This window comes from Penicillium pulvis (assembly GCF_028828015.1).
Source record: "Penicillium pulvis strain IBT 33274 chromosome Unknown contig_12_segment0_segment0, whole genome shotgun sequence".
Lineage (NCBI taxonomy): Eukaryota > Fungi > Ascomycota > Eurotiomycetes > Eurotiales > Aspergillaceae > Penicillium > Penicillium pulvis.
In genome coordinates, this window is record NW_026643072.1 from 2,604,977 (window position 1) to 2,619,215 (window position 14,239).

At 48.3% G+C, this 14,239-nt stretch overlaps 6 protein-coding genes across 6 annotated transcripts; 2 read left to right on the forward strand and 4 right to left on the reverse strand.

Annotated features, from left to right (window-relative positions):
- Positions 1-37: 37 nt before the first annotated feature.
- Positions 38-1,946, reverse strand: N7503_002190 (uncharacterized protein; the record flags this gene model as incomplete). The annotated part of the gene is made up of 2 exons (XM_057061737.1): positions 38-1,770; positions 1,826-1,946. 2 exons carry the CDS (start codon positions 1,944-1,946, stop codon positions 38-40), a joined length of 1,854 nt encoding a protein of 617 aa, XP_056925699.1.
- A 2,629-nt stretch (positions 1,947-4,575) lies between these two features.
- Positions 4,576-5,598, reverse strand: N7503_002191 (ORMDL family protein). The gene is made up of 3 exons (XM_057061738.1): positions 5,192-5,598; positions 4,712-5,070; positions 4,576-4,632 (listed from the first exon to the last, which is right to left on the reverse strand). Exons 1-3 carry the CDS (start codon positions 5,346-5,348, stop codon positions 4,582-4,584), a joined length of 567 nt encoding a protein of 188 aa, XP_056925700.1. The 5' UTR covers positions 5,349-5,598; the 3' UTR covers positions 4,576-4,581.
- Positions 5,599-6,635: 1,037 nt separating this feature from the next.
- On the reverse strand, positions 6,636-6,824 carry N7503_002192 (uncharacterized protein; the record flags this gene model as incomplete). Its single annotated transcript, XM_057061739.1, has 1 exon — positions 6,636-6,824. The coding sequence occupies one exon, from the start codon at positions 6,822-6,824 to the stop codon at positions 6,636-6,638; it is 189 nt and encodes a 62-aa protein (XP_056925701.1).
- A 1,490-nt stretch (positions 6,825-8,314) lies between these two features.
- On the forward strand, positions 8,315-10,130 carry N7503_002193 (zinc knuckle domain protein; the record flags this gene model as incomplete). Its single annotated transcript, XM_057061740.1, has 2 exons — positions 8,315-9,295; positions 9,351-10,130. 2 exons carry the CDS (start codon positions 8,315-8,317, stop codon positions 10,128-10,130), a joined length of 1,761 nt encoding a protein of 586 aa, XP_056925702.1.
- Positions 10,131-10,357: 227 nt separating this feature from the next.
- Positions 10,358-11,696, reverse strand: N7503_002194 (putative haloacid dehalogenase-like hydrolase; the record flags this gene model as incomplete). Its single annotated transcript, XM_057061741.1, has 5 exons — positions 11,402-11,696; positions 11,172-11,204; positions 10,851-11,060; positions 10,610-10,772; positions 10,358-10,549 (listed from the first exon to the last, which is right to left on the reverse strand). Exons 1-5 carry the CDS (start codon positions 11,566-11,568, stop codon positions 10,358-10,360), a joined length of 765 nt encoding a protein of 254 aa, XP_056925703.1. The 5' UTR covers positions 11,569-11,696.
- Positions 11,697-12,654: 958 nt separating this feature from the next.
- On the forward strand, positions 12,655-13,758 carry N7503_002195 (uncharacterized protein; the record flags this gene model as incomplete). The annotated part of the gene is made up of 1 exon (XM_057061742.1): positions 12,655-13,758. One exon carries the CDS (start codon positions 12,655-12,657, stop codon positions 13,756-13,758), a length of 1,104 nt encoding a protein of 367 aa, XP_056925704.1.
- Between the last annotated feature and the right edge of the window lie 481 nt (positions 13,759-14,239).

Below are 14,239 nucleotides of genomic sequence, written 5' to 3' on the forward strand. Positions count from 1 at the left end.
CGCATCATTATCATCACTGTCGTAAAATGTCATGCCGCTATACCCTCACGTTGACAAATTGGCCCGGGGGTGTCAAAAGCTCAGCAAGAGACAAAAGCCTCTCACTACTTTCCTGCAACAAAGACAATTCGAGTGGCTCCTTCTTCTTGCTATTCTGACTGCGCCGGAGCTCTTCCCTTGCTTTACTGCCCCGACGGTCAATTCCAGCTTGAACAATTTTCTTGAATGACGGCGTGGCGGTCAACAGGTCACTTTTTCCCAGAAGCATCATCGCCGACTCAAGAAGGATAGACATCTTGACGTTGTTGGCAATGGTATTGGTAGCTGGCCCGAAAGGGAGGAAGCATTTCTCCAGCTTCGACTGGTAGAGATAAGTCTCGTCCGATGATGGAGCAGAGGCTTCCCGCAAGCTGTACAGCAAGATCTCACAGAGGGTGGTTTGCTCCGCATCTGTGAACTCGGGGAGAACAAATGGGCTAACAAAAGCCTGAAAAATGGGCAGAGGTTGGGCGGCAATATTCTCCGCGAAAAGATTATAGAGGTCCAGCACAGAAATGAAGTCTCCAGGCAGGCGGTAGGAGACATCTGAAAGAATTCCGAGGAGCCGTTTGCGCAATCGAAGAGAGTCAATGCCGCCCATTGGCGAAAGTCCAGCATTGTGATGAGGAAGAGAAGTTGGACCGACACCTGCAGGCTCCGCAGGGGGCGCTCCAGTCCTTGTTCCTCGTCTCGTTCGCTTCGACCGCCGGACAGACCCTGTGTTTGGATTTGTCGGGTCCACGACTCCATTTACTTCATCATCTGACTCATCTTGGGACAGGTAGTCGCCATACTGCTCCTTCTCAATATTGACCTCGCGCTCTCTTTTCTTCGCCTTTTCGGGCCCTCGTTGAGACTTGAGCTCTTTCTTGAACACCTCTCGAAACTCATTGACCGAGGTGGTACTCCCGTCAGCGAAAATAGCTCTCAAGATCCTTCGACTTCGTCGGCTGTCATTACTGGCAGAAATAAACTGGAAAATTAAGCTTTCTCGCAAGATGCTTAGATCCTCATCCGCCTTTCGAGCTCCCCGGTCGACTTTTTCAGCAGGGGCAGCTTTCTGCCAGATCCTCTTGCTTCTGCCTTTCGGTTCCTTGGCTTGTTTGGTCTCTTGACCTATCTTCCGAGCTCCTGTGCTTTTTCCCTTGGTTTTCTCGGCCTCTTCAGCTTGTTCAGACTCAATCTTCTGCGCATCCTCTTTTTTCCGAGCTTCAATTTTTCTGTATGTTTCCAGCCGCTGTTCCCAATCATCCTCCATGACCTCACACATGTACTGTAGCCAGATCTGCCACCGCTCCCAGCGCTCAGGATGAAGCACAGAGCAATTAAATGCCCAACCTACAGCATGCCAGAAGTCTTCTGCCCGCGACCACAGCGAATCGGATTTGCCCATTTCTAAATTCAACGGTTTACTCCCGGGTGAGTGTAGATCGTTGTCCGCTTCATCTGTATGGTGTCTGCGACCCGATCGCAGTGTCTGGTGCGCGAATGTAAATGCATGATTCAGTCTACAATCCTGAGGGCTGACGAGGGTGGAGAGAAGTCGAAGAAGTCGCAAGGCCACGGAGGCTGCATCTTTTGCCTCGACAGATTTGGCGCGGGTTGTAGTTGTTGGGTGGACGAGGAACGTGACTGCGAGCGCTATATGCTGTGGTAAAGGAACGAGCGCTTTCTGAGAGGCATAGGTTCCCGAGGTGAGGGTACTATATAGAAGGTTTAAACCTTGAGTATCTGTGGACGTTTGTTAGTGGGGCTACATGCCAAAGTAAAAAGGGAGGGCTCGGACAGAGATTTTCTTCAAAGAAGATTCCAATGTGCTGGATCAGTTCAAAGGGCAGTACCGCAGGAGTGCGGTACGCCATGTCACTTGGAGGGCCCATGACCTGTTGATGAAGAGATTCGGTCATCGTCGCGGATTTCGCGTCAAGAGCGCGCCTTATCGATAAGTGCTTAGTCAGGTGTGGAGAAAGATAACGCCAATCTTGAATGTTGATCATCAATTTAATCTCGCTACTTTGAACTGTGGAGATGATTGCAAACGAAGGTTGAGCGTCCTTGAAACTTATAAGTCTACGTTGTGCTTATAAATGCGCTGGGTTCTTTGTTTGTAGGTCTTTCATAATGCGAAATTTCACATGGTCAAAGAACAGGGCCAGCCCGTTCAATTGACCCAATTGCATTCAAGAACTATTCTAAAACATTGACAATCGTAACGAAAGTAGCTTCAAATCCCCTATTAGTTGGGAATGCAAACACCATCGTTCCACTCAGTGGCTCCAACACACTGCCAGCCATCGCAGCAAGAGGGGCCGCTCGTCTGGCAAGCAACCTTGTAGTCTATTTGGATAGTTAGCAAACTATACTTTCAGTCTAAGTTGTGAATTTAAACTCACGGCCAACACAGGTGCGCTTCTCAAAGGCATCGGGGGAGGGCGTAGCAGTGGCAACGGCGGCCAGGGTAGCAATGATGACGGTGATGAACTGCATTTTGATGGTGGATTGGGTGGTCGGGAGATCGATTGATTGATTGAGTGAATTGAGTAGATTGGAGTGATTGAGTTGATGATATTGAATTTGCACAGGAAATGTCCAGCTATTTATCGTCGACCAAAGCCATCATAGGAGCTTCGTAGCGTCCAGCTTCAGTGACTCGATACGGGTATAGTAGATTTGACGTTTCAAGATCGCATTCTGTTGCCTTATCTGAGTGAGAAGAGAGATGATCACTACCTCGCCACTACTAAACAGCCTTTAACAAGCAGGCGGTAAATCAACTAGATCCTAGGGCTTACTTAAATAGGTAATAGTGGACTTCGGGCGTCTTAAAGATGACGCCCCCAAACCATGCCCCCCAGAAAAAGGTTAGCGTGATTAATGCATGTCATATGCCCCACTCGACTTCTTTCATACTGTCAAGGATTTGCCCTTTTTGGGGATGAACCTGCAAGGATTCAAGTCCCACATTGTCTAAAAATGAAATACATGCGTGAAGAAACTCGACTAAGCCTCGACAATCCAGTCAATTGACTCAATCTTGCCCTCGATAGTTCGATCAAAGAATAGACCAGGCATTTGCTCACCTGCAAGGTTAGCGAGAATTTGCCAGCACGCCATAGAAGTTTGATACAAACCTGATGGAATTCTCCAGCAAATACCAACTGTCCTCTTGACTAATAATTCCCACCAGCTTAAAAGCCCTGAAATTACATGGGTGTCCAAGCAATCTACAAACTTTTCCTTGCTTTATTTAATAATCCCCTAAACGTTTCTTCATTAACTTTACCGAGATCGAGATACGATACGAATCTTGTGAAGACTGTAGATAGCAAGCAGTATTTTGAGAAAACCAATTCGTGTGTTTGTTCAAGATATGAAGAAACTATGGCCCGTGACCTGAACCCTGATCGGCTGTTGAATCCTGGTCCAAACCATGTCTCGTTTGTTCAAGAGATAAGCGAGAGCGAAACATAGTTGGAGGTCAAAGCTTCTTTGTCCCGTATCAATACCGAAAATACCTGGACATTGGCAAAGCCTTCCTGGGTTCTAAAGCCTAGCTAGGGTGCAATAACTTACTTATTTTGAGACTAGACCATGTCGTCCCGCTAACAAATCGTAATTGATCTTGCCAATATGGAGACTCGGACTTTATTTCATTCGATATAGTGTAATAAATGCTATAGGCAGCATCTTAAATCAATGTATTCGACCATGATACGCTCCCGTCAATTTGTTCACGGTCCCTCTGAGACCTATGATTCTATGGACAATATTCGAACCTTGAAGCAGCCCCGCCCCCAGCTACAAGACAAGAAGGGCACGAGGTATTGTCTTGTATTGGACACACATCCTGGATTGATAGTATCTTCTGTTAAACCTGGGAATCATACCTAAATGGCCCGATCTCATGCAACCACAATGTCAATTTCTAGACGTGGGGTAACCAGCCAAATTTACGTGAAAGGAGTTTGGAATCTCCTAGGAAAGGAAAAATCTAGAAATCATCAAGTGCGACCATACTATAAAGGCTCTCAAGTCTTTGAATTCGTAGTCGGGAAGCAGGCGAATAGTAAACAAGCCCCAGCGATGATGCAATGTCCCCGCATGGACCCAGCCAAGAAAATGACCTGCATTACGGCATGGCTAGTAGCTCTGCAGGACCCCATTTTTAAATTCCAGGTTTAGATCTACGCGAGCCTTAAAGGTCCCAAAAGGCTCACAGGAAAGAACGGGAAGTTGTGCAAAATATAAGATATGCAGGGCTCTAAAACTGGGCATCTAGACAAAGGACAGGCTGGAACTAAAATAAAAAGGGGTGGCCGGGCCCACGGCTGAGTCTCATATTTTCCAAAAAAGAAAGGAGAAAGATTTTCGACAAGCCAACGACGGATCATACTCCGTGAATCAACGCAATGCAAGAAACTCTTTTGAGGAAAGAGGAAACAGGGGAGGGGAACGGAGTGTCAAAGACAGGGAGTGAGCTTCGATGACCGGACGCCAATGTAGCAAAGAAAAGAGAAAGAGAAAGAGAAAGGAAAGAATACACTATGAGTCGTCTTCTAAATCAGAGAAGAGACCTATGCGCAAACGATGCGACTGAAGAGATGTTAGCTGTGGTTCCTCGCAATTCCCCAGAGATGTGGAGATGCAGCACGGGGGTATAGAAGACACGTACGAAAGGCAGTTTCGGAATGACCACCGCTAGAGTGGCCAGGAAGTTGATCGTGAAATAGGTAAGGTCGTAGTGGGTATAGTGGGTGCTCACGAGGAAGAGCAAGATAGGGACGCAGAGGAGGAACTTCTTGGTGGGCGTGTACTGGTCGCCGTTGTCAATTTGCTCCCACATGTTGAGGTTATCGTAAGCACCGGCATTGAATTCGAACGGGATGCCCCGCACCCAGTGGAACATGAGGAAGGAGCCAAACATGTAGCTGATGTTGGTAAGGGTCCATGAGGTTTCTTGCGAGACGCCGGGGATGATGTCGCAGAGTACTTTGAGCGCGGCAATGAGGACGAAGTGGATGGTCCAGGCACCTATTCACGCGACCGTTCTTGTTAGCCAATGTTCGTATTTGGATTCTATCAACCTGTCCACCGTGTCCCGATCGGCGGATGAATCGGGGGAAACTGAGAAGGCGGCACCACGAAAACTCACCCTTCGCATGCACCCAGTTAGCATTGAGATTGGGTAGCGCAGCCTGGTCGCTTATGTGCTCGTTCGATTCAGCGGGTTCCTGGTAAATCAGACTGCTGGACCGCCGGCGGCGGCCCTGCTTCTGAGTGTTGGGAGATAACCGCTGTGGCCCGTCCATCTCGGGTGCAAAAGAGATGGCACGAGGAACCAACAGGGACGATTTGGAAGAATCGGAAGCCAGCGTGACGGCGAAGAAGTGGTTGATGAGAAAAAGGAGCGTGGGGATGGAAGTGGCACACACGGCCCAGAACTGGAGAAAGGCGGATCGGCTTTCGGGGTCACGGGGCAGTTTCTCTTTTTCGAATCAACGGAACCGCAATGTTTTTGGTGGGGGTTTTCTGGGGGAGGATTTCACTTTCCCAGGGATTTTGAGTGAGACAAGAAAAAAAATGTCGATAGGAAAGCAGGAATGGGTTGGCCACACGGCACGTGCAATGAGGACCAGCTCAACTAAATGTGGACTAAATGCGTTGAGCTAAATGAAATAGTCAAAGCCACTATCTCCTATTTATAAATCGAAAAGCCCCTATTTCCCGAGCTTCCATTAATCTAGAACAAGTTCCATTGTCCCCTGCGATAACACGACTTTTTTCAATTCCGTTTTGTTTTCCGCGATTTTCCCTCCCACAGTTCCTTCGGCATATACATAGTCCGGACATTGGCATAGTCGCCACGGACCAGCTTGGCCTCTTTGTCTAACTTTCCAACCCCATTCCATAGGAATTGAGATTTAAGCGCGTCTTAGACTCGCGACGATCAGTGAGAACCGTTTGATCGTGCACGACCGGGGATGTCAGCCAAGGCAGCTGACCTATCATACGATGTCGCTTAGTATTAGACTGCAATTATGGTCAATTATCAGCCCTATACAATACAACCATCTAATATCTGTAGCTACAAGAAGCAGAGCAGTGCTCAACCAGTCACGAATTTTAGAGCTACACCCCACAAAGCTTATGGCAAACCCTAGATCGGGCTGGTGCCTCGATTTCAAGGCCGACAGGATAATCTGTCTGCCTACTTGAGTCATTGTACTTAGATCACTCCAATCTCACATATGGCTACCAATGGCATGATACCTCGGAGTGGCGGGATGATAATAATGCATTCACGTCATGGATGGCGCAATCCTAGCGCAAGTCATGGTATCTATAGTAGGTATTAAATGTGGTTTATTAGTGGATTTCCTCGAAGGGCATCAGGTGCTCTCCTATCTGAGCTGCCACCGCTTTTATGGGGGAGGGGGATCAGACTGGTGCAAAGGCCAGCCTCAAAGATCAAACTAAGTGGCATTTCGTATTCGCACAGTAGATTCAAATCAAGCACAAGAGCAACTAGTACTCACACCTAACCCAAAGCATGTTCCTTCAAGACTTGCCCTCCCATATTCACAGCTAACTAGACCTTATACCAGATCAACATCAGAGTCATCCTCAAGTTCGTCAATTACATCTTCGTCTTCCTCCCATTCATCCCATTCCTCTGCCACTTCTTCTTGTGCTTCTTCATCAATAAATTGATCGTCAATCTCCTCTTCTTCAATCTCCTCACTTCTCACCTCCTCAAACTCACCTGCCTCAGACTCTTCTTTCATGGAATAATGTGTTTCATATTCGTGACTTTCAACCCCACCTATCTCTTGATAGTGTGGTTCTCCACTCCGAGGAAGGAGTGATGTGAGGTGTTGTTTGATTCCCGCAACGCATAAGTCACGCTACCGCCTATACCAATAGGGTGAGACTTGGGGCCGCACCACGTAGCGCTAGCACAGTAATCTCCTGGTGCAGGAGCGGAGCAACAACCGTCCTTGAATTTGGTACCGGGAGGGCATTCAACGTCTTCGATGTCAGCCTCGCAAGATCGGGTCTTTTCGTTGTATTTAGTGCCTTCTTGGCACACGATCCGAGTCGAAACACACCTCCAATCTCTAATCTCGTATCCTTTTGGACAAGTGGGTGGTCCACGAACACATACACCATCTTCGGGATAATCGTCTGGATGTGGGCATCTTATAGTCCCCACACACCTCTTCAACTTGTTATCGTAATAGAAACCGTGTTTGCACTGAGCCTTTTTGCAGCACTGGTCGCCATCACGAGTAAAACCTTTCTCAGATTGTATTTCCGAGTCTAGTTGACATCCACCATTCTTCTGGCTGTAGCCCTGAGGACAACGAGGACGCTTGATACTGACACAACGTTCAATTTTTGAAAATATGGAATTCAAATAGGGCCGTCAGCACCAAATTGCTAACCAGAGGCAGGGATAAAATGTAGCTACATGGTCGGGAAGCATAACAAGATCATATGGGCTATGGAGAAGAGAAGATACCGCGAAAGGGAGATCTGTTTCTGTTTAGTGCAACCAGGGTTGTTACCTGACTCTAATGGATAGAACATTGCTCCGTCGTGTGGCAGAAACGTGCTCAACCACTTGCAGGCCGTAAACTATCTATATCGGTAATTTTAGCTTGTGCAGTCTATTTGGGAAGGAAAAGGAAGTTTTAGTGCTAAGTGAGGAAAAGTGGTCTCTAAATAATTTCAATCTAGTATAATATCAGCTTTATGTTTTAAACCAATAGAGCCGGTATCAACTGTCCTTAAATTTGACGATCTAAGAGAAGTTCAAATATCGAATACTATAATAAATCTGAATGGGGATAGCCATACTTCTCTATACTTGGTTTGAGTAGTCGTGCATGGGTTCTAACTTACGGCGAGTTGGTGTATCAATGTGTTCGGTAGACCTACTGTTTTCCAACGGTTGATATTGTCTACTCGTTTCTACGTGAGAGTATGTCATCAGACATAGGGGCCCTGGCCTCAACAAATGAGGCTACTGTTGAAACTCCTCTGAGTCGTGTTATTTCGATAAGAGTATATAATGAGACCAAACGTTTGAACTTGACATGTTCCTTGTTCTTTTCAGTGGTCAGCACAATTGATGTTAACTTCCCAATTAGGCAGCCCCACTAGCGCACATAATCCTGCGGTTTTGGCATGCGGCGCCGACCCTAAAATTTTGATTGCAATCCTCGCGTCAAGATCCTCTCTCCGAAAGTTGGTCAAATTGCCAACAACAATCATGTCAGACTCCGGGGATGAAGCTGATTCCCGAACAGCATCGGTCGGCATTCAGCGTCCCCGATCGAAAAATTCCTCCATCCGCGGCTCCGGCGACAGTGACTCCCGACCCAAGAAGCGACAGCGACGGAACCGATCCCGCGCAAGCGATGTGGGCGATATTCTTCCCCGTGGCGCATCCTTCAGCTTGAACCCACTCGAGGTCGATCCCGACGAGACATCCAGTTCCGGGTCGAGCGCGGGCTCCGGGGCCGATTCCGACAATTCGGACTCGCCTGAGAAGCCGGCAACCGTCAATCCTCATGCGGGCAGCACTGCGCCAGCGATTAGCTGGAATCAGGGGAGGAAAGCACCCGTGCGAACTACACTCGGGAAGCGCAAGGCGTCGGGGGAGGTTCAGCCAAAGCCCCAGGCTACAGGGCCGAAGACAGAACAGTTCTCGGCGGTGAATGCGTTTTGGAAATCTCGTGATGGATCGGGTTCGCCTGAGCCTAGTGGAGAGGATACCGGTGTGGTTGGGGATGAGGATTCTGAGGGCGATTCAAATGGTTCGAGTGAACTGGAAGAGGGCGAGGTGGATTCTAGAAGTGACTCTGATGCAGTGTCTTTGGATTCCGAAGCCGATGATTCCATTTTGCTAAACATTGGCGACAAAGCCGAGGATACTGCAGATGAATACATCCCAGAGAAGCCGGCTGTGACCAATGGCCAAACAAATGGTCATGTGAATGGGGTTTCGAAGGAAAGTGCAGCATCGCCGCCTGGATTTTTCGAGTCTAAGGAGGAGGCATTTGAACGCTACGCAAAGAAATATCCCACACCGCCAGCTACCCTGGTGGATCTCGACAAAGCGGATATGGACATCCAGGCTCAGTTCATCTATTGGGATCGAGACATTAACGAGATTGATCTCCAACTCCCGGTTGGCTGCACTGAATGCCTTCAATATGGCCATCAGGCTGAAGTGTGTCCTACAAAAGAGGTATGTCTACCAAACAGCACTAGAAAGTTAGGAAGTATTAACGCATATCCCCCAGTGTTCGCACTGTCAAGCATGGAATAAACATATAAGCGCACTCTGCCCCTCATGGCAAAGATGCGAACGATGTCGGGAAAGAGGGCACACCGATAAGGAGTGCCCGTCACCGTTGAAGAGCTCCGCTTCTGAGGTTCCTTGTGATTTCTGCGACTCAACGGATCATACTGAGTCTTACTGCGACGACCGGTGGAAGTTCCCACTCCGTGAAACCACATCAACAGAGGTCAGGGTTTCGATCTCATGTGCTAATTGCATTAGCAAAAGTCATCTTATTGGTGACTGTCCATCTCTTCGCCGGCCTTATAACACCTCATCCTTCACACTCAAGGGCATCGACCCTGACGATATCATCAACCTCAACACAGCCCCCAAGCAGATCCAGCCACCCATAAATTACAAGCAGGGTCGTAAGGCTCGAGGAGGAGCCCGGGGAGGAATCAATGCTCGATCCTCATCCCCTTCAAGTGATGATATGCTGCCTCGCAAGGGCTCCAAGCCTCAGCCCGTCTCACGTGGACGAGGCCGCGGATCGCACATTCGATTTGGCAATTCAGTCGCACCGCCTCGTAATGGTCCTGGGCCTGATAAATCGCGCGGAAGGCCCCCGCCGAATCGTGGCCGGCCACAATTCCCTGGGAATAACACCCGCCAGCGTACACTATCTCCGCTTCCGCGTCCCTTTCCCCGTGGCCCGCCCCCGAGAGGTCGTGGCCGTGGTGGTAATGGCCGTGGAGGGCCACCGTCACGTGGTGGAGGTAGAGGTCGCAGAGGCAAATAGACCAACGAGGTCCATGTAACGAAAATGCCATGATTCCCCTGTACTTAAAACCCTGCGTGTACACAATTACAAAGTCATTGTCTGATGTCAAAAATGGGAAATACGATGCAAGTTTCCAAGCTAGATATAACTCTCCTTTGTTCTGGAGGCTCCAGCATCCTAGCGACACTCCTCTATACCAATCGCAGCAAAAGCAAAAGCGTACATTTCAAAGCCAAAGAGAACAATCAGACAGTCTCCGGATCACACCGCTGACCAACAAACCCCTGCTCAAGAATCTCAATCAAATCATCCAACTGACTGATGCAAATATCAGTATGAGCATGTTCCTGCAAATGAACATTCCGCTCATTCAGAAGCAGCACCGTCGCCGCACCAGCTTTATGTCCAGCCGTCATATCATCAATACTATCCCCAACCTAAAGAAAATCAGCTTTCCACCAGAACAAAGGGCCCAGAAGATCATTAGATTGACTCACCATAATCAAACTCTCAGCCCGGTTTGTCAATCCCCATTCCTGGGCAATATGCAGGATTCCAGCTGGATCAGGCTTGGGGATCACATTGGGTGTGTCTCGCGTAATTATAGGCAGGAAAATATGCTCTGGCAGGTGATTGTTAAGAAGGTACCGGACAGGCGATCTGTCATTGGGCAATGAGTTAGCGTTCTCCTAACTTCTTCTATTACTGGATAGGGTTAAATGAAGGAGAAGAGCTTACTCAAAGTTTCGTGTGCAGAGTGCCCGTCTCAAGCCGCGGGACTGGAGATACTCCATTAGCACCACTAGACCCGGCTGTGGTACTTGGTCCATCATGGCGCGGCGCTCAACGGCTTGGATCTTTGCGACGGCTGCAGCGCGGTCTTCTGCGGTGGGAAGACCTTGGATGTGGTGTAGGATGTCGATTGATTTATCTATCCCGAGTGCATCTCTTAGGGTGGCGCAAAGTTAGATTCATGGATATATTTTTGTTGGATGGGTACTGCATAATTGCATCTCTTCATATCGTATAGAAAATGCAGATCCGTCGGTGTAATCATACCTCATTTCAGTGAACATATGGTGTTGTGGTAGGCTAGTTCTCCGTGTCAGCTTGTAACCTAGTCAAGATAATATTCTCTTGCGATAAGAGCTATGTTCCTCATTGTCCGCAATCGTGCATCCAAGCTCCAACGCAATACTCGAACTTTACGTATGAAATAATCAAGAGCAAAGCATGGTGGAGCTTCCATGAGATCTTGAGAAAGGAAAGGAAAGCTGAATTCGCCTTACCACAAGGTCCCATCCACATCGAACACGATGCCCTTTAGCCGCGGCGCATCTGATGCTTTGGTGGCATCGAGTGGCGCGAATCTCCGCGGGCGCACATGCTGACAGTTTACTGCGGTACCGGCCATGGTGGTTAAGGTGGAACGAAGAGCTGCTAGACGGGCTGTCATGAGTCAAGGAAGTGTGGAGGTGTCGTCGGAGATTGGGCCGAGATTAGCTTTAAGTGGATCTAGTTGATCTACCGTCATCTATGTATCGGACAGCTTGTATAGCCCGCACAGGGAGGCTAACGTGGAACCTACTGCGAATCGTTTGAATTTCCCGATGAAGCCCATGATACATTACCTCCGAATGAATCATGCTCATATGTCCGTTTTGCAATTGACTTATCTTGACAAAATCAATGGCATGCCAACTTTAATCGCAGTCACGTGAATCGGTATGTACGATATGATTGGCTGACGATCTAAACCTATTGGGGCATCTTGATATCCCACGATCGAGGCTTCTTGCTTCTTTTCACCTGTAAAGGATCCATCGCTACATTGCTGCTGCCAAGATATGTGGAGGCCTATCGTTGGTATCCTTGTCGGGTAATATTGCCTTTGGCTCATTACTGGCGTCAATTTCATGACTCCATGACAAGCATGAAAAAAAAAACTTTACAATTGAAGGATAAGACATAGAATTCACAAGGATAGACATGACCGGCTCAAACGCGGGTCACGATTCCTTTGAGCGCTTACGTTGGAGAAGCGCTTACACCAAACAAAGGCCTAACAAGCATAGAGCTCCGATAGATTGCCCAAGCAGGAATATCCCTGAGGATCGGGACAGAGGCTCGCTGTATAAGAAGGTAGTTAGAAACTTTTCTGCCAATTATCGATATTGTCCCAGATCTTGAGGGTCTTGGAGCCAGGGCAAGGGAGATGATGAGACAGTTGTTACTTTACCAGGGCTCATTGTTATTGCAATACTGATAGTGATGTGCTTTTCTTTTGCTGCGACTGTCGACCGGGAGGCCCTTAAACAAACAGATAATTTGATTGTCTTCACAGAATATCAGGCTTGAGATTTAACATAATGAGTCCAAGCCTGCAATAGGGGATTGTAGGGCTATTGCTCACCGGGGGATAGTTGGAGACTCGCACCTTCCCATAAGCACGACGTCCAGAACCAAAACATCCCCGACTCAAAGAAACCTCATTCTTAAATATCCCAATCCTTAACTCCTTAGCCCGATCAAAAATGCGAAAATGCCTCTCGTTGTCTACAAACAATCGAAACGAACTCACGCCGTCCTCCCCGTCGCCCTAACAACAACCAACTCCCTAATCATAACCCTCATTTACCTCCAATTCCTCTACTTGGTCTCCTACATCGCCCGGCCTTTCTGCTCCTCCGCACAAGAGTTTCCTCCATTTAAATATCAAATCGAGCGAACAGAGAAACGAGTGATCGACCTCATCTTTAGCATAGTCCCCTTCTCAAACTACCGTTCACCAAACCCATCGACAATCCTCCAACACCAGCCACTGAGCCAACGGTCCAACTCGGGCGGCGCATATCCATCCACCTCACGACTCACAATCGATGGCGTCCCAAACATGCCCCAACCACCCTCAACAGCTTTCACAACTCCTCCAATCATGCCACAATGCTACCCCGAAACAGCAATAGAGCGCATGCCCTCGCGCCAATCTATAGACCCTAAGCTCGGAGTCGGGGCCCCAATCAACAAGCCCAGCGCAGTAGCGGACCGGTATGCGAAAACGGACGTTCCCATATACGAGATAGCAGTGAAGCGAATTTCACCCCCAAATCGCACGCGCGTGTCCGTACCGGGAATCACAGACAAAGGAAAGGGCACCAATCCTGTCCAAGCAAGCTCAACACCTGCACTCTTACTTGCGCAGCACTCGATTCACTCAGTCCATGAACACAAATTCGGCGCTAGCGTTGAAGAGCGCAGCGAGGACGGGAGTGAGCATTTATTGCCCCTGCATCAGGTGCACCATAACACTGAGATACTGGACCTTGCTACGCCTTCGGGTTCGATGACTCATATTCCTAATTTGGAATTACATGTTGGACGGAAGTCTCCCGTTGCGTCGCTGGGGTCGTTGAATTCGCTTGTTGGGCCGGTTGATCCTATATCGGCTTTGCAGTCCATGTCGTCTGGGAGTAGCGAGGAGGGTTCGGGGGTTCGAATGGATCGTGGGACGAAGTGTCATTCTACCGAGAGTTATCCTGGCAAGTTCCCTGTTAGTGAGGGAGTTGAGTTTAGTGGGCTTGCGACGGCAGAGTATGCTTTTCGGGAGAAGGGGACTACGACTGTGAGGCCTTTTTCTGATTATTGATGCATAGCTCTACAGTTTATTGGAAGACGGGTTATGGTTTGACTTTGGTTTTTTTGCTCCGATTCAACGTTTCATCCATATTCTTCCCCTCGGGTTCGTTTGGTGTTCGTCAATTTGAAATCCTGACCCCAGTCTAGAGATTTGGCAGTTGTTGAGAACTTATACTTAGCCAGTGACAGTGTTCATACTCTATTCCAGAATCAAGTTTCTACACAATGCGTTGTTTGATGAAAAGCTTGTATCATATGTGTCTTATAAATGGACTAATCTACTATTGACTTTTGGAGAACAAGATGAATATGTAGCACCGAATCATGAATTGGCACTGAAACCAACCACGCCAAGTATCTACACTCCCCACCAGAATGGTGATAGAAACAAGAATTATCCTCAAGAAATGCGCGAGGAGAGGGGCGTAGGAGAAGATACATCAGAACAGAATCAATACATGGCTGCCCCACCCATCATGAAGGTTATAGAC

Coding starts and splice junctions, on each gene's coding strand:
- N7503_002191 (XM_057061738.1), bottom strand. CDS start 5,348: ATGGACGGGCCACAGCGGTTATCTCCCAACACTCAGAAGCAGGGCCGC. Junction 5,071..5,191: donor TAACTGGGTGCATGCGAAGG/GTGAGTTTTCGT, acceptor TCGCGTGAATAG/GTGCCTGGACCATCCACTTC. Junction 4,633..4,711: donor TCATTCCGAAACTGCCTTTC/GTACGTGTCTTC, acceptor ACATCTCTTCAG/TCGCATCGTTTGCGCATAGG.